The sequence below is a fragment of the Prionailurus bengalensis genome, chromosome A1 (assembly GCF_016509475.1).
Source record: "Prionailurus bengalensis isolate Pbe53 chromosome A1, Fcat_Pben_1.1_paternal_pri, whole genome shotgun sequence".
Classification (NCBI taxonomy): Eukaryota; Metazoa; Chordata; class Mammalia; order Carnivora; family Felidae; genus Prionailurus; species Prionailurus bengalensis.
This window is the reverse complement of record NC_057343.1, coordinates 111,973,289-111,995,684: the sequence shown is the minus strand read 5'-3', so window position 1 is coordinate 111,995,684 and position 22,396 is coordinate 111,973,289. Positions and strand designations below refer to the sequence as shown.

General features: G+C 37.1%; 1 protein-coding gene across 2 annotated transcripts in view; it reads right to left on the bottom strand.

Annotated features, from left to right (window-relative positions):
• SEC24A (SEC24 homolog A, COPII coat complex component) overlaps positions 1–22,396 on the bottom strand; it is a 74,278-nt gene that overhangs the window by 39,119 nt on the left and 12,763 nt on the right. Inside the window, exons 2-7 of one of the 2 annotated variants that reach the window (XM_043587918.1) lie at positions 12,866–13,354; positions 7,179–7,349; positions 5,452–5,529; positions 4,707–4,867; positions 4,226–4,398; positions 2,523–2,625 (exon numbers count right to left, since the gene is read on the bottom strand). In XM_043587918.1, coding sequence (XP_043443853.1) covers positions 2,523–2,625; positions 4,226–4,398; positions 4,707–4,867; positions 5,452–5,529; positions 7,179–7,349; positions 12,866–13,354 — 1,175 coding nt within the window. The remainder of the gene's footprint in view (positions 1–2,522; positions 2,626–4,225; positions 4,399–4,706; positions 4,868–5,451; positions 5,530–7,178; positions 7,350–12,865; positions 13,355–22,396) is intronic. The other variant, XM_043587929.1, reaches the window with a different exon arrangement.

The window sequence follows — 22,396 nt, the reverse complement described above, 5'->3', positions numbered from 1 at the left end:
TTAAGTATTTATTTTCTCATTAGGTATTTATATTATAAATCAAACATAGTAAATATCCAGTGTATTTTTCACATGGATGGTAAAGTAAGGATCAACATTCTAAGATCAATGAAATGACCAAGGAAATTATTAGGATTTCTTCATATTACATTAAGAGGCTTACCAAGTTCTCATAAAATTACTGTGACAAAGTAAGGTAAGAGTAAATTATATTTAAATACTCAAACTCTCCAATTATGCTCCTATTTAAAGTTTATCCTACATATTAAAAGTTCTAAAGCCTGAATATAAGTTCATTTTGGGAAAGTTACTTCACTTATGTATTAATCCTCTGAAAAACATCAAGGTCCATATGTTAAGGTCTCAGAGCCTTAGGATAAAAGTGGACATCTTCTCTGTTTTTCCCTTTTAGCAGAGGGAACAGCTTCCTCAAGGAAGAAATTTACTCCCAGAATGGCAGAACTGGAAGACTGGGTAAAGTATTTTAAATGGGCAAATAATTTACAACTTTTTAAAATAGCATGGTTGATTTATTTATTTTCTTTTGGTACTTCTATTCAGTTCCTCTTGAATTTTTTAATTTTTTTTATTTTTTTTACTTTATTTTTTTTATATGAAATTTATTGACCAATTGGTTTCCATACAACACCCAGTGCTCATCCCAAAAGGTGCCCTCCTCAATACCCATCACCCACCCTCTCCTCCCTCCCACCCCCCATCAACCCTCAGTTTGTTCTCGTTTTTAACAGTCTCTTATGCTTTGGCTCTCTCCCACTCTAACCTCTTTTTTTTTTTTTTCCTTCCCCTCCCCCATGGGTTCCTGTTAAGTTTCTCAGGATCCACATAAGAGTGAAACCATATGGTATCTGTCTTTCTCTGTATGGCTTATTTCACTTAGCATCACACTCTCCAGTTCCATCCACGTTGCTACAAAAGGCCATATTTCATTTTTTCTCATTGCCACGTAATATTCCATTGTGTATATAAACCACAATTTCTTTATTTATTCATCAGTTGATGGACATTTAGGCTCTTTCCATAATTTGGCTATTGTTGAGAGTGCTGCTATGAACATTGGGGTACAAGTGGCCCTATGCATCAGTACTCCTGTATCCCTTGGATAAATTCCTAGCAGTGCTATTGCTGGGTCATAGGGTAGGTCTATTTTTAATTTTCTGAGGAACCTCCACACTGCTTTCCAGAGCGGCTGCACCAATTTGCATTCCCACCAACAGTGCAAGAGGGTTCCCGTTTCTCCACATCCTCTCCAGCATCTATAGTCTCCTGGTTTGTTCATTTTGGCCACTCTGGCGTGAGGTGATACCTGAGTGTGGTTTTGATTTGTATTTCCCTGATAAGGAGCGACGCTGAACATCTTTTCATGTGCCTGTTGGCCATCCGGATGTCTTCTTTCTTTTTTTTTTTTTTTTCGTTTTCATTTTTTTTTTTTTTTTTTTTGGGACAGAGAGAGACAGAGCATGAACGGGGGAGGGGCAAAGAGAGAGGGAGACACAGAATCGGAAACAGGCTCCAGGCTCTGAGCCATCAGCCCAGAGCCTGACGCGGGGCTCGAACTCACGGACCGCGAGATCGTGACCTGGCTGAAGTCAGACGCTTAACCGACTGCGCCACCCAGGCGCCCCCCGGATGTCTTCTTTAGAGAAGTGTCTATTCATGTTTTCTGCCCATTTCTTCACTGGGTTATTTGTTTTTCGGGTGTGGAGTTTGGTGAGCTCTTTATAGATTTTGGATACTAGTCCTTTGTCTGATATGTCATTTGCGAATATCTTTTCCCATTCCGTTGGTTGCCTTTTAGTTTTGTTGGTTGTTTCCTTTGCTGTGCAGAAGCTTTTTATCTTCATAAGGTCCCAGTAATTCACTTTTGCTTTTAAATCCCTTGCCTTTGGGGATGTGTCGAGGAAGAGATTGCTACGGCTGAGGTCAGAGAGGTCTTTTCCTGCTTTCTCCTCTAGGGTTTTGATGGTTGCCTGTCTCACATTCAGGTCCTTTATCCATTTTGAGTTTATTTTTGTGAATGGTGTGAGAAAGTGGTCTAGTTTCCACCTTCTGCATGTTGCTGTCCAGTTCTCCCAGCACCATTTGTTAAAGAGACTGTCTTTTTTCCACTGGATGTTCTTTCCTGCTTTGTCAAAGATTAGTTGGCCATACGTTTGTGGGTCTAGTTCTGGAGTTTCTATTCTATTCCATTGGTCTATGTGTCTGTTTTTGTGCCAATACCATGCTGTCTTGATGATTACAGCTTTGTAGTAGAGGCTAAAGTCTGGGATTGTGATGCCTCCTGCTCCTCTTGAATTTTTTTAAAACTCAACTTATTTTACCTCATTTTCAAGTGTTTGGTAATAAAAGTGCTGGTTGAATTACAAATAAAAGAACCTGTCAGTGGTCAAATTCCTAAAGATAGCTCAAATAAATTCTACAAGTGATTCTTGCATTACTGTAGAAAATTCCTCACCATCAAGTTAATTTCCCATAAAACATTTACTTTCACTAGTGAAACATACCACTAGGTCTTTGAAAGGGTGAAGCAGCAGTCCCAAAGGAAGTTTGGCTTTATTCAATAAGGCCTGAGTCTGAGGAATGCTAGTCAGCGTGCATCGAAATAACCTGTATCAAAGTAAAAATCATGTGTCAGTTGTTGTTATGATTATTTTTGGATAAAAAAAAAAAAAACTCCAAAAGGTACATTTAACACTGGATCAAATTACAAAGAACACTTCAATAGGTCCTCTCAAATGTTGTCCCATTTAAATATTTAAGTCCTATTCAGAAAGAGAGGGTAGAAAATTACAACTATTATATAACTAAAATAAAGTCTCTTTTTGGCTTGGCTTGTGCATAAGACAGTTCAGACTAACAGATGACTTATTTTCCTTTATATAAATCTATATTACACTGGAATTACAAGGTGATGACCCAAATATGCAAATGCAAACTTAAATTTATTACTGAAAAGACCTGTTTTGTTGAACGTTCTAAAAAGACTATTTAAAAATAACAAAATTTGGGGCGCCTGGGTGGCTCAGTCGGTTAAGCCTCTGACTTCAGCTCGGGTCATGATCTCGCGGTTTGTGAGTTCGAGCCCCGCATTGGGCTCTGTGCTCATAGCTCAGAGCCTGGAGCCTGCTTCGGATTCTGTGTCTCCCTCTCTCTCTGCCCCTCCCCCACTTGTGCTCTGTCTCTCTGTCTCTCAAACGTGAATAAATGTAAAAAAAAAAAAAAAAAATTCGTGGGGTGCCTGGGTGGCTCAGTCGATTACACGTCTAACTTCTGCTCAGGTCGTGATCTCACAGTCTGTGGATTTGAGCCCAGAACCAGGCTCTGTGCTGACAACTCAGGGCCTGGAGCCTGCTTTGGATTCTGTGTCTTCCTCTCTCTCTGCCCCTCCCGTGTGTGTGCACGCATGCACTCTCTTACTCTCTCTCAAAAATACATTAAAAAATTTTTTTTAATATGACAAAATACGGCAGCTCTTTCTGTCCATGGGTCCTGGACCCAGGCTTTTTTAAAAAAAATTTTTTTTTCAACGTTTTTATTTATTTTTTGGGACAGAGAGAGACAGAGCATGAACGGGGGAGGGGCAGACAGAGAGGGAGACACAGAATCGGAAACAGGCTCCAGGCTCTGAGCCATCAGCCCAGAGCCCAACGCGGGGCTCGAACTCCCGGACCACGAGATCGTGACCTGAGCTGAAGTCGGACGCTTAACCGACTGCGCCACCCAGGCGCCCCCTGGACCCAGGCTTTAATAAAAACACCTTAAATAAAAAAATAATAGAAATAACAAAATTCAATTTATCAGAAAGTTGTTACCATATACATTTAAACTAATGATCCATTTGAAGGGAGAAAAGAATATCATAATTCTGTTTGCTATACAAAAACAATTTAAGATGAGAGCAAATGAAGGATTATGTAGAATCAAATCCCCATACTTTGGACTTGTTCACCACAATGATAATGAGTATCAGAGTCCCAGTAGAGCAGATAAGAGCAGTAATCAGCTTGTAAGTTACAACTCTATTTCTTGAGTTAGAACATTTCAGATACCAATTAAAGTAAGCAATTTCCTAAGGTTTTTTCTGTATGCAAAACTATTTTCAAAAATTAACATTTATATAATGTTTATAATACATGAAACTCCAAAAAAATCTTAAACTTCTAGAATAAATGTCATATTTAATAAGAAATGCTATCTGAAGCCTTACTCTGGGTTACAATTGAGTTTCTGGATATCTTCATGCAAATTTGGAACAGGAGGCTGCAAAGGTGTTGATGGAAGCATGTTTCTTTCTTGAAGAAGATTGATAACTCTTAGCCCTTCTGGATGGAGGCTTAATCCACTCATGCTTGTAGTTAAATGATTAGCACCTAAGGGAGTCTAAAGATAATATAATTTCAAAGTAAACAGCCTTTATAATGTCTTCAGTTGAAAACAGAAGTGTATAAGGAATTGGTTACTTAATTTCACTCTAAATAACAAAACTATAATCTAGATTTCCTGGTCAATATTTTGGTTCTGGAAATATATAATATAACATGAGTCTTATGAAATATCCATTATTCCAATTGGTTAAAAAATTCATTACACCTTCCTAAAACTTTTTTATGTCTACACAATTTAAATCAAAAGATGGAAAAATGGTAAAAACAAAAACAAAAGCAAAAACAAAACACCAAAAAGTTTACCTGATTAAAGCCCTGTGGCCCACTTGGGTAATTCAAGGAAGAAGGTGGCATTGCAGTTGTACTAGGTGGTGCTGTGTTCTGATAACCAGGTGGTAAGGAGGGATATGAATACCCAACACTTCGGTTCATTGTGGGATTCTTATTAGTATGCTGTGGTGTTGCTAGAAACAAGGTAACTTTTAAGTTCTGTTTTATATTCCAGAATACTTTAAATACACACATCCACCCACTGAATTATAACTCTAAAATCCACTGGGTAATTTAATACTTTCATCCATCAATTTTGCAAAGTAAGACAAATAAACATTGCTAACAAACACTGCTAACAAAGCAACTGCAATGATTAAAATCAAGTTAATGTAGACTATATAAGCTTGGTATGATTAATTTACTTCCATATCATTTCCAAAACTTTATATTCAGACTAAAATTCTAATTCAAAGCAATTTCAATGAAAAGATATTAAATGTTAAACTGGTTAAATACATTTGAGTAGATCTAATTGATACAAATACTCTATAGCTGTAACATAATAATAAAGCCCATGATCCCAATTCTGAAAGGAAAAAAAAAAAAAACTAACAAAAAATCTAAAGGTATGGAGACCAAAAATGCTAACATGAGGTACTGTTGTGTGACATGATTATCAAATTTTCTCCACTGTTTCCTATAATGAACACATACTAAAACAAAAAAAAACAAAGCAAAGCAAAGGAAAACAAAAACAACTTTCATAGCATCTCACCTGAAAAGCCACCGCCTTCAATTTCATCATAACTATTGTGAACCACCATAGATCCATTATTGGTATTTGGTGTAATACCTAAAAAAGGAAGTTTATTAATAATATTCAAACTAGAACAACCATTACAATTTCTGAAAAATTTGAGCTGGTATCTGAAATTTAAGGTAACTTTCCAAATACTTTAATCCACAGTCCAGGAAAAATGTCAAATGTTGAAATAAAAATTTCATATAATGCAAGTTTTTAAATATACAGAACACATCTAAGTTTCAAATACTTTTATGAACTTCTAAAATGAATGGTCCTTTGTGCACGTTATAAAATTATATACTATCTGAGATTTCAGAAGTCAAGAGCAGCATTAAAAACCTCTAAAGAGCAGTACACACTGAAAAAAAATCACCCAAATCAATACTATTTAAAGAAAATTTAAATTATGAGGATAAAAAACCTTTTTTTCCAAAGTATGGAACAAAATGGAATCTAGAATTAATTTCAAGGTGACATAAATTAAAGAATGAATGCTTTAGTCTAGAGAACAATCACTAAAATAAAATAAAAATCTTAGTTTGTCCCTCCCCGCCCCCCAGTTTAAAGACTTAAAAGATAAATGCCAGGGACATCTGCTTATGAAGAATTAAAATCTATTTGTAGGTGCCTCTGCTATTTATGAACTCTAACTCAGGTATAGAAGAAGCTAAAATTAATGAATAGTATCAACCTCTAGTTTCTAAGTACAAAGGTGCTAACTTTAATAATCATTTTAACACCAGATAGGTAAGTTTAATAGTTTCAATAAAATTAGTTAACTCTTTCCAGTTCTGAAGGCCACCATGAGTTTAGCCATGAGTTGATATTGAAAACCTTGGGAAAAGTGTTTGTAAAAATAAACAAAAACATTGGGCATATTTTTAGTTGGTTAAAATTTTAAATATTTATTGTAGCTCAATTTTAAAAGTTATAATGAGGCAAACAGTGGGACATTATCATTTTGTTACTCATTGTTAACACCATTCTTTTCAAAATATTCACAGGTCAGTCTTTTCCCTACCTATAGTAATAAAAAAGGAAATGCTACAAGAAAAAACAAAAATGATAACATTAATTGTATTCAGTAGTCGGGTATAGTCAACAATTATTCCCCTCTTCTTGTTTTCCCTTTTCCACATGTTGCTATTAATGGTTAGGTTATTGCTAAAATCAATTTTCTTACTTGCCAAAATATATTGTTTAAACTAATAACTGAAAACAATGCTTTAAAACACTTTATTATTTATATAAAACTTCAAAACGCTTGCATATTTTACTTTTTATTTAGGTTCATAAATATTTGTTAATACTTAATAGCAGAAATCAAAATACTGCTTCCATGGAAAAGAGCCAATATATTAAAAGAATCATTCTAACACCATGCCCAGAAAAGTGAAAGTTCTCTTCTCGCCTTCCTCTTCTAAAAGGCACCTAACTTTTTAGCCATGATTATTAAAATCTGCCTGGCAACAAAAAAGTTAACAGCAGTGGTTCTCAAATGCTAGGCAACAGCCCAGCACAGGGTAGTAGAATTCTAAGGAGCCCTTTTTAAACCCTAAATTCCTGAAGGCCGTCCCTAACCAAAACAACTAGATTTTCTGGAAAAAATATTATCTGAATGCACAGAATTCAAAATAACATTCACCCTTCCAACCTAAGTCAAAACTTTAGGACTTGACTTGGTTTGCCTTGCTTACCTTCTTGGTTGACAGCTGAATTAAATGAGGGCTGGGGTACACCTCTATGTGATGGTTTCTGAGCACTGAGCACCCTCAATGGAGGTGGTCCTCCAGTTGGAGGGGGCCCAAGAGGAGCTCCTGGTTGAAAAGTGGTAGGCAGAGGTGGATTCACTAAGGGGGGTGCAGAACCTATAGAAATATTGTTTTTTCACAAGTCACGTACTTAAGAAAAAGGGCAAAACAGCCTTTTACCAAATTTGAGTAACTTCTAAATTTACATTTTAATTAAAATCAGTACCAAATTACCAGAAATAGGTTACCTGCTCAGGCTTATGAATTCTTAATTTATATGCATGCTTTACACATTTCCAAGTCTCTTTCACATACTTCTCAATTTATCAATTATTAAAGTAGTATAAATATAAAATAAGCATCAAATCACTTCAATGCCCTGTTTAACTTTTTATAACCTGGTCATAGAGCTTCAACAAGGTCATGTCAAACATTCTGATAGAAATTAACATGAATAAAATTTTATTAATAACCTATTAATATAGGCCATTCAGTTAATTCAATTAGGTTGACAGCTTTCTAAAACTATAAACTATTGTGGTTATTCTAAATTCTGCAAGTTTTATTTCATTTTGCTTCATTTTAATTGGGCCATAACCTTTCAGAATGGGATTATAAATTTGTACCTTGTTCAATGTTTAGCTAATAATAATAAAAAGTAGTTTGCTTTGGGGGCACCTGGGTGGCTCAGTCAGTTGAGGGTCTGACTGACTCTTGATTCTGGCTAAGGTAATGATCTCTCAGTTCAATCGGATCGAGTCCCACACTGACAGCATGGAGACTGCTTAGGATTCTCTCTTTCCTTCTCTCTAACTCTTCTCTGCTCTTTCTCTCCCTCTCTCTCTCAAAATAAATATATATTTTTTAAAAAGTAGTTTAGTTTCAATGATGGTTGAAATATACTGTATTAAGAACATTCCCTAGGCTTAAAAATCAGGAAACGATACAAAGTTTATGTATATGCTTTATAAAACACTAATATCCAAGAGATTTAAAAGTACTCATCAAACTAGGGCCACCTGGGTGCCTCAGTCGGTTAAGTGTCCAGCTTCAGCTCAGGTCATGATCTCACAGTTTGTGAGTTCCAGCCCCATGTCAGGCTCTGTGCTGACAGCTCAGAGCCTGAAGTCTGCTTCGGATTCTGTGTCTCCCTCTCACTCTGTCCCTCACCCATCCAGGTTCTGTGTCTCTCTGTCTCAAAAATAAATAAAAACATTAAAAAAAAGAAAAAAGTACTCATCAAACAAAACTAAGAATAACATGGTATTTGTTCTTGTATCTCCTTGTATCTCCCTGCCTTGATTTTACCAGTTTTCTATCAGGACACTAAGTTTTGATAAGTGTAAAAACACTGTCAGTTACTTTTGGGGAAACTCTTCTCCATGATATCAAAAGTTTCATGGGGCACCTGGGTGGCTCAGTTGGTTAAGCATCCAACTTCGGCTCAGGTCATGATCTCGCGGTCCGTGAGTTCGAGCCCTGGGTCAGGCTCTGTTGTTGAGAGCTCAGAGCCTGGAGCCTGTTTCCGATTCTGTGTCTCCCTCTCTCTCTGACCCTCCCCTGTTCATGTTCTGTCCTCTCTGTCTCAAAAATAAATAAACGTTAAAAAAAATTTTGTTTTTAAAGTTCCAAAACTCATACCACCTGTTCATTCAAGTCAAGAACATTGTTCCCACCTGCTCATTTACCAGAGAAGGAACAAAGTCTACAAAGAAGATGAAATATGGCTGGTAAGAATATGATTTAATTTTTTCATTCTAGGACTTTTTTTAATCCTCTGAATTTGTAAGTGAAATAGGTAATAAATTTTTGCTAATATTCTACCTGTATTTTGTAAAACCTTGTATTTTTTAACGAGAATAAAGATACCCAGATATGAAAATTTTCTTTGTATTCTTTTTTTTTTTAATTATTTTGAACATGTATTCATTTTTGAGAAACAGAGACAGAGAGAGCACAAGCAGGGAAGGGGCAGAGAGAGAAAGACACAGAATCTGAAGCAGGCTCCAGGCTCTCAGCTGTCAGCACAGAGCCCAATGAGGGGCTTGAACCCACAAATGTGAGATCATGACCTGAGCCAAAGTCGGACACTTAACTGATTGAGCCACCCAGGCACCCCCAGATATGAAAATTTTCAATGGTTCTTCAACATTGTTCAAATCTTCAGAGCCAAATGAAAAATGATCGTATTATTGAACCTTGTAGCCCCAACAAGATGAATCAGTGCCCTGCTGACAAGGGAAGACAAAGATTACTGCCATATAACTCTCTTATCAAAGCAACACTGACACATATCCAAGGCAATACAGACAAGTCAAAGGAACAAAAGGACAAGGTACACTACCAACTCAGCATGAGCAAGAATGTATGATATATCCGACCACAAAGAGGTAACAAACTAATGTTTAACAAAATACTAGTAAGTGTAGAGATTTTTCATACCTTTAAGGAAAAAAAATTGAAATAACAATATGCTACATTTCATAAAACAGATATTTTGTGAAGCTGAATAATTTTTTTAAAGATTTTAAGTAATCTCTAAACCCAATATGGGGCTCAAACTCAGAAACCTGAGATAAGAGTTGCATACTCCACTGATTGAGCCAGCCAGGCGCCCTTCAAACTGAATAATTATTTTTTTCTTTTAAAGTTTATTTATTTATTTTGACCGTGGGAAGGGGAGTGGGAGACAGAACCCCAAGCAGGCCCACACTGTGAGCACAAAGCCTAATGTGGTGCTTGAATCCACAAACCATGAGATCATGATCTGACCCGAAACCAAGGGTCGGACGCTCAAATGACTGAGCTATCCAGGTGCCTGACAAACTGAATAATTCTTATTTGTAACACTAATAGCTAGAGTTAAAACCTGCCCTTTGAGATCCCTAAAGTTAATGTAAGGATGTTAAAACATAGCCTATTAGAAAAAAAAAAGTCAGAGAAATTTAATATGTGGACTAGAAACAATATAACCTAGACAGAGTTTTGAGATCAGATAATCAGGCACCTATTGCCAATGATGTGTTGAAAAAACAAAGGTAAAAAATGAGGAATTTTTTAGAAATATCTTAAAAAAAAAGAGTAGTAATACATTTAAGGTTAGTATTCTTAGTTTATATATCCTTCTTTCATTTTATATATATATTTATTTAATTTTATGTTTATTTATTTATTATTACTAATTTTTTTAAGTTTATTTATTTTTGAGAGACAGAGAGAGACAGAGCATGAGCATGGGAGGAGGAGAGCGAGAGGGAGACAAAGAATCTCAGCACAGAGTCCAACACGGGGCTCGAACTCACGAGCCGTGAGATCATGACCTGAGCTAAAGCCAGATTATTAACCGAACTGAGCCACCCTGGCACCCCACAAAGTTTATTTATTATTTTGTAAGAAAGAGAGCACATGGGAACAGGGAACATGGGCAGAGAGAACAGGGAAGGGGCAGAGAGAGAGAGAGTTTCAAGCAGGCTCCAAGTTATCAGTGCAGAGCCCCATGCAGGGTTCGAATTCATGAACTGTAAGATCATGACCTGAGCCAAAATCAGAAGTCAGACATTTAACTGACTGAGCCACTCAGACACCCCATTTTCCTTCTCTTATATGGGAACCTTCATAAGTTTTGACACTTGCTTATGTCTCCTTCACCACATCTGTGGTGTAGCCCTCTACCTGAGGACTTCTGTTATAGACAAAAAAATTTCAGATTATTGATGATGTCCTTTTTAATGAAAAGCCACACGTACTCTTAAATAGTTATCTTTTTTTTTAATTTTAAAAAATGTATTTATTAATTTTGAGAGCAAGAGTGCAAGTGGGGAAGGGGCAAAGAGAGGAGAGAGAACCCCAAGTCGGCTCCACACAGTCAGTACAGAGCCTGACAGGGGGCTGAAACTCATGATCTGCAAGATCATGACCGGAGCCGAAGTCAGAAGGTTAACCGACTGAGCCACCCAGGTGCCCGTTTAACAGGTTTTAAATAATATCTCTTCCCAAACTATTTTCTTGTGGCTTTGGGCAAAGTATGCAAGCCTCACATTTCTTATCTGTAAAAGAGACTGTGTGAAGATTAAATAAGATACCACATATAAAAGTTTGGTAAAGTGCTGGAAAATAATATTCAATAAATGTTTTTAGAATTATCAATAATAAGGTGAAAATTCATTAATTTCAAGTGACTGACCCTCACTTATGGTGCCAAATGAGTAAGAATAAAAGCAACCAGAAAGATTTGATTTTTAACAGCAGATCAGATTTCTACAAAGAAACTAATTTCCTAGAAGCAGCTTTAACCTTGATAGGCCAAAATGCAAAATGAATTCATTGGGGCTGATGACTGACGAGAGGCTAAGAAAAATATTTCCAGGAGCCTGATGAAATGTATGTAGTATACAGACCCAGAAATACATATACAAGGTAATTACTGATATCCCTATCAAAAATCCAGCTGTCTTTTTTGCAAAAATTGACAAGCTAATACTAAAACTCTTATGGAAATGCCAAGGGACGCAGAACAGCCAAAACAGTCTTAAAAAAAAAAAAAAAAGTTAGAGGAGTTATACCTGCCAAATTCAAGGCTTACTATAAAACTACAATAATCAAATTGATACTGGTATAAAGATAGACATAGATCAACAGAATAGAAATCAGAGTCTAGAAATAAATCTTTACATTTATGATCAATTGATTTTCAATAAGGGGGCCAACAACATTCATTGGAAGAAACAACATTCCTTCCATCAAATAGACCTGGGTTAAATGCAAACCCAGAGGCACAAGAATGAAGTTGAATCCCTACCTAACACCATACACAAAAATTAACTCCCAAATCGATCAAAGACCTAAATATAAGGACTAAAACTATAAAACTTTTACAAGAAAACATAGATAATAAATCTCTGTCCACTGTTTTCTAAAACTGCAGTTCTGCTCAATAACACTCCTCACTAGAAAAGCTACTGTCTGTTCTCACCTACCCCTACAGGATACTACAGTTTCTGGGGACCAAAACTATCTAAGCTACAACAAAAAGATAATCCAAGCTTCTTCAGATCAAGACCAAAGACAGATCAGAGGGACTGAGCTTCCTACACTACAAGATGGAACCCAGTTAATAAAAGTAATGGCAATGGAGTGCCTGGGTGGCTCAGTCAGTTAAATGTCCGACTTTGGCTCAGGTTATGATCTCACGGCTCGTGAGTTTCAAGTCCCACATTGGGCTCTGTGCTGACAGATCAGAGCCTGGAGCCTGCTTCAAGCTCTGGGTCTCCCTCCCTCTCTCTCTCTGCCCCTCCCCTGCTCACACTCTGTCTCTCTCTCTCTCTCAAAAATAAATAAAAACATTAAAAAACAAGTAATGGCAAGTCCTTAAGGAAGTGGTTCTGTATGCATATCTGATTCCCTGAAATATCATGGCTGAAAGAAACACAGAGCATACTTCCAAAGGAAGGAAGCAAATCCATGATTTTAAGTTAACTCAAAGTTTAGAAAAGTAATTTCTTTAAAGATTAACAATGATTTAAAAAACCAATAGTTCTCCATATGGTTTCAGGGCTTGAAATGTTAATTAAAACATCTAAACAAGCAAAATTTTCCCATTTCTACATATGAAGCACTCCTATTAAGAACTTTACCTGATTTTATGAAGCTGTTTTGAAGTGAAGGATCCCCAGAAGAAACATATTGATGAGTTGTCAAATTTGTATTCCCAGACAGAGATTGGGATGATGCACGAGGACAATGGTCTGTCTGGGATCCTGTGGATGGATAGTTATATTGCCAATTTGAAGGTGGTTGTACACTGGCTCCAGGAAGAAAGCTACCAGAAGGCATTGATGTAGCAGCTGCGTTCTGAGAAGTAGGTAGTGGCATTCGGGGAACAGAACCACTGTGGAGTGAAGTTGTCACTGGATTAGAAGCCACAAGTGGTCTATAAAGAGTCTGCCCAGGTCCCTGATAATTACTTAAGGGAGAAACAGTCTGAGAACCACCATAGTTAGACTGTCCAGAGACGGGATTCAGAGTCTTTGCTGGTATTAGATGAGGGTAGGATCCTGGAAGCTGAGAATTATATCCTTGGCTCACTGATACTTGTGAAGACATCAGTGTATTTTGGACAGGACCTTCCAATAAGAAGAGAAAAAAATTAGTCTTGCAAACAAAGCAATAAAAATACTTGTAAAAATACAGTGCAACATGTGGTACTCGTACAATTCAACAATAAAAAGACATATAACTCAATTAAAAATGAGCAAATTTAGATATTCAAATATATTTCTAAAGAGATATACAAATGGCCAGTAAGTACATGCAAAAAACACTCAACATTATTAGTCACTAGCGAAATAGAAATCAAAACCACAACAGGATGGCACTGACACCAAGTAAGATGACTAAAATGAAAAGACAGTAAACATTTTAGTGTTAACAAGAATGCAGAGAAACTGGAAGCCTCATACATTGCTAGTGGAAGTGTAAAATGGTGCAACTACAGCAGAAAACATTTTGGCAGTTCCTCAAAGTATTAAACAGTTAATGTATAATCCAGCAATTCCACTCCTACCCTGCATAAAAACTCATACACAAATGTTCATAACACCATTATTCACAATTGCCAAAAAGTGGAAACAACCCAAATGTTCAGCAACTGATGAACAGATAAACAAAAGGGGTGTATCTATACAATAGAATATTATTTGATCATAAAAGGAATGAAATATTGATGACATTTTTTAACACAGATAAACCTTGAAAACATTAGCTAAGTGAAAGATGCTGGTCACAAAAGGGCATACGTACAATGTATGATTCATTTACATGAAATGTCCGGAATAGGAGACTTCACAGACACAGAGACAGATTTGCAGTTCCCTGGCTGGGTGGAGAAGGGAATGGGGAATAACTGCTAATGGGAATAAAGTTTCTTTTGAGAATTATAAAATATATTATAAAACGGATAGTACTGATGGAAGCAAAACTCTGTGAATACACTAAACACCATTGAACTGTACACTTTAAAGCTGTTATATTAAAAAAAAAATCCTGAGAATGATTTCTCCTACCCAGGAATAAACTGTTATTTCTATCCCTAAAATTAGACAATAAAAGGAAATAAGAAAGTTGGCTGCCATGCTGCTTTTCTGCATGAGCTGTGGGAATGGGATGATCACGGAGGAGGGACAGCGCTGCTAGCACTTTGCCTGCAACACCTGCTGCTACATGTGCAACATCACTCACAAGGTAACAAATCCGAAGTTACTGAGTTCGAGTCCCTCATCGGGCTCTGTGCTGATAGCACGGAGCCTGTTTGGGTTTCTCCCTTTCTCTCTCTCTCTGCCCCTCCTTTGCTCACCTGCTCTCTCTCTCTCTCAAAATAAAGAAATAAACTTAAAAAAAATTTTAAGTTTAAAAAAGAATATTAAGAGAAAAAGGAAGTTATAAAAAAAAAGGTAAGATACCTTCTTATAAGCCTTTTTATTATGAAAGTTTTCAAACATACACAAAAATGTAAGACCCTTTATGCAGATACAAAATACACATACCCTTTATGCACATACAAAATAAAATGACTAGAATCACATTTGATGTATGTATTAGTTTTAGATAGCTTGATATTGTTATGATAGAAAGTTTTTCCATTTACAAACATGGTATATCTCTACATTTATTCAAACATGTATCTTCCAACTATATTTCATGCTTTTTTCATAAAGATGTTGTAACTTATTTAAACTAAACCTAGTTAGGGGCACCTGGGTGGTTCAGTTGGTTAAGCATTGGACTCTTGATTTCAGCTCAGTCACGATCTCACTGTCATGAGATCGAGCCCTGCATCACCTCCACACTGAGCATGGAGCCTGCTTAAGATTCTCTCTCTCTCCCTCTGTCCCTCCCCCATGTGCACATGCACGCACTCTATCTCCACTCCCAAAAAAAGAGGAAAAAAAAAGAAACTAAATTTAGCTAATTTGCTACTAAATATTTTTTACCTCGTAGTTATGATAGAATATTTAATTTTATTTCTTATTAGTTAAAATGCTATTGATTTTTCAAAGTACCATAAACACCCAATTATAAGGTGAGATTTTTCCTTAAAACTTATTTCTCAAAACAGAAGTCATCTTTTTTTTTTTCTTCAACGTTTATTTATTTTTGGGACAGAGAGAGACAGAGCATGAACGGGCGAGGGGCAGAGAGAGAGGGAGACACAGAATCGGAAACAGGCTCCAGGCTCTGAGCCATCAGCCCAGAGCCCGACGCGGGGCTCGAACTCACAGACCGCGAGATCGTGACCTGGCTGAAGTCGGACGCTTAACCGACTGCGCCACTCAGGCGCCCCTTATATGAGTCTCTACAAAGGTTCTCATTGTACAAAAATGTTTTATACTAGTGGATTAATACTATTTATCAAACTGTGAGTAGCAATATATTAAATGACTTATAAAATCAATGAGTTACAAACTATCCTTTTTGTCATCAAACAGAAGACATTAGTTAAGAATGGCAAATATAGGGGTGCCTGGGTGGCTTAGCCAGTTGAGCATCTGACTCTTGGTTTCGGCTCGGGTCATGATCTCACAGTTTCACGAGTTCAGACCCCATATCAAGCTCTGTGCTGGCAGCTGGGAGCCTGCTGGAATTCTCCCTTTCCCTTTCCCTCTCTCTCTGTCTCTCCCCCACTCACGCTGTCTCTGTCTCCCTCAAAATAAATAAATAAACTTAAAAAAAAAAGAATGGCAAACATCACAGTACATTACATGTAATTAAAGACAAATATTGTGGTTTCATTTATATATATATATATATATATATATATATATATATATATATGGTCACTACTTAAAATGTATTTTTTTATTGTAGATCACAGTTAAAGTCTGAAAAGCACTTGACCAACTGATACTTTTGCAGCAACACTTATCCCTCTATAATTTATTCCCTGCACATCGTATTACCTTTTTAAAACATGGATCGTATCAACTTCCCTGCTCAAAACTTCCGAAGTCCTTATCTTAGCTTGTTGGACCCTCTTTGTCCCTGGCTTCCTTTCTGGTCTCATCTCCTATTTCCTTTTTTAAAAAATACTGGACATTGATTTTATTTTAATAAAACACTGCCAGGATAATACATATGTTCTTTCTGATCTGGAAGTAAAGTATCCTGTATCCCTTTGATTCTGTTTGTTTCTTACTTGCTCTCTAAGCAAATTTTAACATAAAGTTCAATTTTTCTGTAAGGTTAGGTTTAACGTAAAGTATGTCAACTCAGACAAGAAAGGCTTGAGCCACAGACAAGTGGCTTGAGCCACAGATTCACTACATCCATATTTGTTATGTTAATCAAGTATGATTCTTCTCTCATTAAGGCCCTTCCACTCCCAAATTGATTTTACTACTAGTTAATAATATTTGTTTATCTATATTGGCCAAGGAGTCTTTTTATCTGATATCTCTAACTCAGAAGAGGTGGCTATGCATGTTGTTCTTAACAATTTGGAGCAGATTAGCGGTTGCAAACATATGCCTTTACAATTCTACCTTGTAACAGTTTACCATACAATATAAAATGGCTTAATGAATAATTTTCAGTAAAGACTGAAAGTTCCTCTTTAAATATGCATTTACAATGAAAATCCTCATCTTTGAGTCTAATAAATGCATATAGTAAAGTCACTCCGTCAGCTGACTTCAATTAACACATTTAATAGCCAAAGACCATTAGTCTCAAAATAATAAATATTTTAAATAAATAAACAAACAAATAAACTGTACATATGCAGAGCACCCGGCTGGCTCAGTCAGTAGAGCATGTGACTCTTGATCTCAGGATCGTGAGTTTGTGTTCCACACTGGGCACAGAGATTACTTTAAAAGTAAATAAATAAACAGTGCATATGTGTTTTATATAAAGTGTAAGTGTGTTTCACAATAAGCATTTTAAAATCAAAAAGTGCATTAAAGGGGTGCCTGGGTGACTCAGTTGGGTGAGCATCCAACACTTGATTTTGGCTCGGCTCATGATCCAAGGGTCATGTGATCAAGCCCCTCATTGAGCTCCGTGCTGAGCAGGGAGCGTGCTTGAGATTCTCTTTCTCTCTCTCTCTGCTCCTCTCACCCACTCATGCTCTCTTTCTAAAATAAACAAAAAAAGCCTTTAAAAAAAGTGCATTGGGGCGCCTGGGTGGCGCAGTCGGTTAAGCGTCCGACTTCAGCCAGGTCACGATCTCGCGGTCCGTGAGTTCGAGCCCCGCGTCAGGCTCTGGGCTGATGGCCCGGAGCCTGGAGCCTGCTTCCGATTCTGTGTCTCCCTCTCTCTCTGCCCCTCCCCCATTCATGCTCTGTCTCTCTCTGTCCCAAAAATAAATAAAACGTTAAAAAAAAAATTTTTTTTTTAAAGTGCATTAAAGATTTTTTTTTTAACTTTTTTTTTTAACGTTTATTTATTTTTGGGACAGAGAGAGAGCATGAACGGGGGAGGGGCAGAGAGAGAGGGAGACACAGAATCGGAAACAGGCTCCAGGCTCTGAGCCATCAGCCCAGAGCCCGACGCGGGGCTCGAACTCACGGACGGCGAGATCGTGACCTGGCTGAAGTCGGACGCTTAACCGACTGCGCCACCCAGGCGCCCCTTAAAGATTTTAAATAAAATGATTTCATAAGTATAGAAGGAAAAAATGAATGTTTCTAATACATAGTATTTAAATTTTTTCCTTACATATATCTTTTTTTAATGTTTATTTATGAGAGTGCGCATGCACATGTGTGCAAGAGTGGGGGAGGGGCAGAGAGAGAGGGAGATAGAGGATCAGAGTCCCAATATGGGGCTTGAATCCACGAACCATGAAATCATGACCTGAGCCAAAGTCAGATGCTGAACAGACTGAGCCACCCAGGTGCCCCTCCTTACATATACAGTAAAACCATAATTCATTCCAGAAACATGCTTGTAATCCAAAGCACTTGTATATCAAAGCAAATTTCCTCATAAGAAATCATAGGAACTCACATGAATCGTTCCACAACCCAAAAATATTCACATAAAAATGATTACAATACTGTAATATGATACAAAATAATAAATTCAAAATATAAAGAAAAATAAACAAATTAACCTGCACTTACCTTTGAAAACCTTTGTGGCTGGTGTGAGGGAGACAAGAGAGAGGAGGAGGGTTATTGTGTAGGATGACTTTCACTATCACTAATGGAATCACTGCTGTCTACTGGTAATTCAATGTAATCTTTTTCATTTCGTGCAACTTTAACAAGGAACCTATCCAATGACATTTGCTTTTGCCTCCTTTTGAAAATTTTATGGAAATGTGACATTGCATCAATGATCATCCACTCCCACAGCAAGAGAGATAGAGAGGGGGAACCATTGACTCAGTTGTGATCATGTGACATTTGGTGTCTTGTACCACTAGTATTGCAAGACATCACTCGTTTATCAAGTTACAATTTATCAGAAATGTTTGCTCATCTTGTGGAACGCTCGCTCGCTCACAGAACAAGTTACTCGCAATCCAAGGTTTTACTGTATATTTTTTAAATACAAAGTTTAAAGATGCATATGTTAATAAAATAAAACACCAAATACCACAAATAGTCATTTGTTTATTTCATACATACCCCTAGAATTTCATACTTCAAAGTGAGTTGAAGAAAAATGAAGAGGGGAAAATTTTCTCATTGGGAAAATGGAGAATTGCCTTTTCGGAGGATCACTTTATATTTAAGCACAAATATAACATTTCATACCATAGGATACCAAATAGATTAAATTTTATTGTCAAAATATCATCTTAACTTCTTTGAACACAAAACTAAATCTGTCACCCTGCACAGGGTGGCACCATTCTGACTCAAATATGTGATTTGGTTCCCTTTTACTTAACTGCTAAATTACAAGGTAGGGGATTTAGGAGATCAGAAAATCCAAAACCATCACAATCATAGTCATCTTTCCAAATAAGAAAACAAAACAAAAGAAACAAAAACACTGGGACCAGAAGGAACAGTTAAACCAATCCATTTAGTCCTGGCTCTTATCAGGGGCACTGTCTGCAATAAGAACATTTCTGGTTAATTTCTGGACCTTTCTATTTACATTTAGGGTTTTTGTTTTGTTTTTTTACTGATCTCTATCTTAAGACCCCAAAGAAAGCAACAGATTTATAAATGTGCATATGCCATGGTAATCCAATGGAAAAGTACTTAAAGTATTCAAATGGTGACCTTTTAGGCCTGGAATCATTTTAAGATAAGACAAAAAAAAATTGGCCATAGGGGAAAGGCCACTGTTCAATGGTACCACCAATGAGAAGTCACCAATGGGAAAGCTAAATATATTCATGAAAAGCAGCTAAATATGTTACTTATCTGATTATTTACACAGGTTTTAAAAGGTTTCATTTTCCTGAATTTTATCCCCTCAATGTTTATAGAACCCATTTATATAGCCATCTTGAATGCTTCTTGAACAACACATGAGGTAAGGGAAGAGTGAAAAGTATAAATAAGCAACTTATCTCTGGCTGATCTCTGAAACATCAAAACAGAGAAATATGTTGTGGGAGATTAACTAGTTTGATTTCTAAGAATACTATGCTTATATATACATGATTTATCAAACACTAATAAATGAATTACAGAATGTACATATTCCATTTTAAAAATATTTACTTACTTACGTATCTAATTATTTACTTACTTACTTATGTAATCTCTACACCCAACGTGGGGCTGGAACTCATGATCCTGAGATCAAGAGTCACATGTTCTCCAGACTGAGCCAGTCCCTGCTTTTTAACTATTTATTTTAGGGGGCACCTGAGTGGCTCAGTTCAGCTGAATGTCTGACTCTTGATTTCAGCTCTGTTCTGGGATCAGGGTCCTGGGATCAAGTCCCACATTGGGCTCCGCACGGAGCATAGAGCCTGCTTAGGATTCTCTCTCTCTCTGCCTGCCTCTCCCCCACCTCAAATAATTAAATAAATAAAAGTTATTTATTTTAGAACGTGCATATTCCAAAGGACTCTCAAGATCCTGGTACCCTGAAAAACTTCGGGCTAAGACCAGCAAAGTAACCTGTCCCAAATCACACCAAAAGTCCACACAGTTCACTGAAGCCCTAGTCATTTTCTATATAGTCTAACTCCAGTGTAGTGCATATTCAATCTCTAAGATATAAAAAACTATCTAAAAAAATGTTATAACTCCTATACAATCAACTTCCTGATAGTACAAGGTCACTCTATATGAAATGTATATGGAAAGAGGCATTATAAAGTAGTAATTAAGAGCACAAACTGGGAAAAAATGTCCAAGAGTAAATTCTGGCCTTGACTTTTACTAAGAGTCCTTGAGCAAGATATTTATTTAACCTTTCTAGACTTACTTTCCTCATCTATAAAACAGGAAGAGTAAAAGCAGCTAAATTATAGCATTCATGTGTATAGTAGGAAGAAAAATGACCCCCCAAACATGTTTATATTATAATCCCTAGGATGTGTAAATAGGTTACATGCCAAAAAACAATTTAAGATAGGAGACAGAATTAAGGTTGCTAAGCAGCAGCTGGGTGGCTCAGCTGGTGAAGCATCAGACTCTGGGTTTTACCTCAGGTCATCACGATCTCATGGTTCATGAGTTTGAACCCGGCATCTGGCTCTATGCTGACAGTGTGGAGACTGCTTGGGGTTCTCTCTCTCTCTCTCTCTCTCCCTCCCTCTCTGTCCCCCCACCTGCTCATGTGCTCCCCGTATCTCTCTCAAAATAAATAAATAAACTTTAAAGAAAAGAAAAGAATTAAGGCTGCTAATCAAGTGACCTTGAGATAGGAAGATTATTTTAGACTATTTGGGTGGTCCCAATGTAATCACAAGGGTGAGAGAGGAAGGCAGGAGTCAGGGTCAGAATGATACTATATGGAGAAAGACTTGACAGGGCATCAGTGGCTTTAAAGATGGTAGGGGGCATGAGTCAAGGATCAAGGACAGCCTCCAGAAGTTGGAAAAGACAAAACATTTTCTGATAAGGAATGCAGCCCTGATGTACTACTTCAGGTTTCTGACCTTCACAACTATGACAATTTTGTGTTGTTTTAAGCCACCAAATTTGTGGTAATGTTACAGCAACAATAAAATTTAATACGATGTAAGAATGAGATTTCTATGAAACATTTATGATGTTTCTCATACAATTAGTATAAAATAAATGCTTGCTCTTTTCATTTAAGAAACATGTATTTGTGTCCTTAATGCTGCAGCACTCACCTTAAGTCTGTTACCAATAAACCAAATAGTTTCATCTAAACTAATCTTGTTTTTCTAGTCTTTCATTTAAAGACTGATGCTATACTTAGGCTAATTACTCATTTTATGTCAAATGGTTAACAATATTCTATTAATTCTCTCATTGAAAAGACATATTTTACCAAATATCTTTGGAGGAAACAAAGGTAAGGTCCACTCCAACCCTGCCCTCAAGTAGCTCACCATCCACATTGGAAGACAAAGAACCAGGCAAGGGCAACAGAAAATGATGTGATAGTGGCAACTTCAGGACACTATGAGAGCACAAGGAAGCAGCACTTGGACTAAAATGAAGGCAGAAAGGTAACAAAGATGGTTTCCTGAGGAAGACAAGTTTCAGCTAAGATCTTTTTTTTTTTTAATTTTTTTAACATTTATTTATTATTGAGAGACAGAGAGAGAGCATGAGCATGGGAGGAGCACAGAGGAGACACACAATACAAAACAGGCTCCAAGCTCTGAGCTGTCAGCACAGAGCCCGATGCAGGGCTTGAACTCACAAACTGCGAGATCATGACCTGAGTCTTAGTCGGACGCTTAACCAACTGAGTCACCCAGGCGCCCCTCAGCTAAGATCTTAAGAGATCATCGAAGTTAGTTCCAGGAAAAGGAGTGCCAAGAGTGTTTCCAGAGGGACTCCTGGGTGGCTCAGTAGGTTAAGTATCCAACTTTGACTCAGGTCATGATCTCATGGTTCATGAGTTTGAGCCCTATGTCAGGCTCTGCGCTGACACTGCAGAGCCTGCTAAGGATTCTTTCTCTCTCCCTCTCCCTGCCCCTCTCGTGCACTCCTCCCCGCCCCCCGCCTTCTCAATAATTAATCAACTAAGTAAATAAATAAATAAAATAA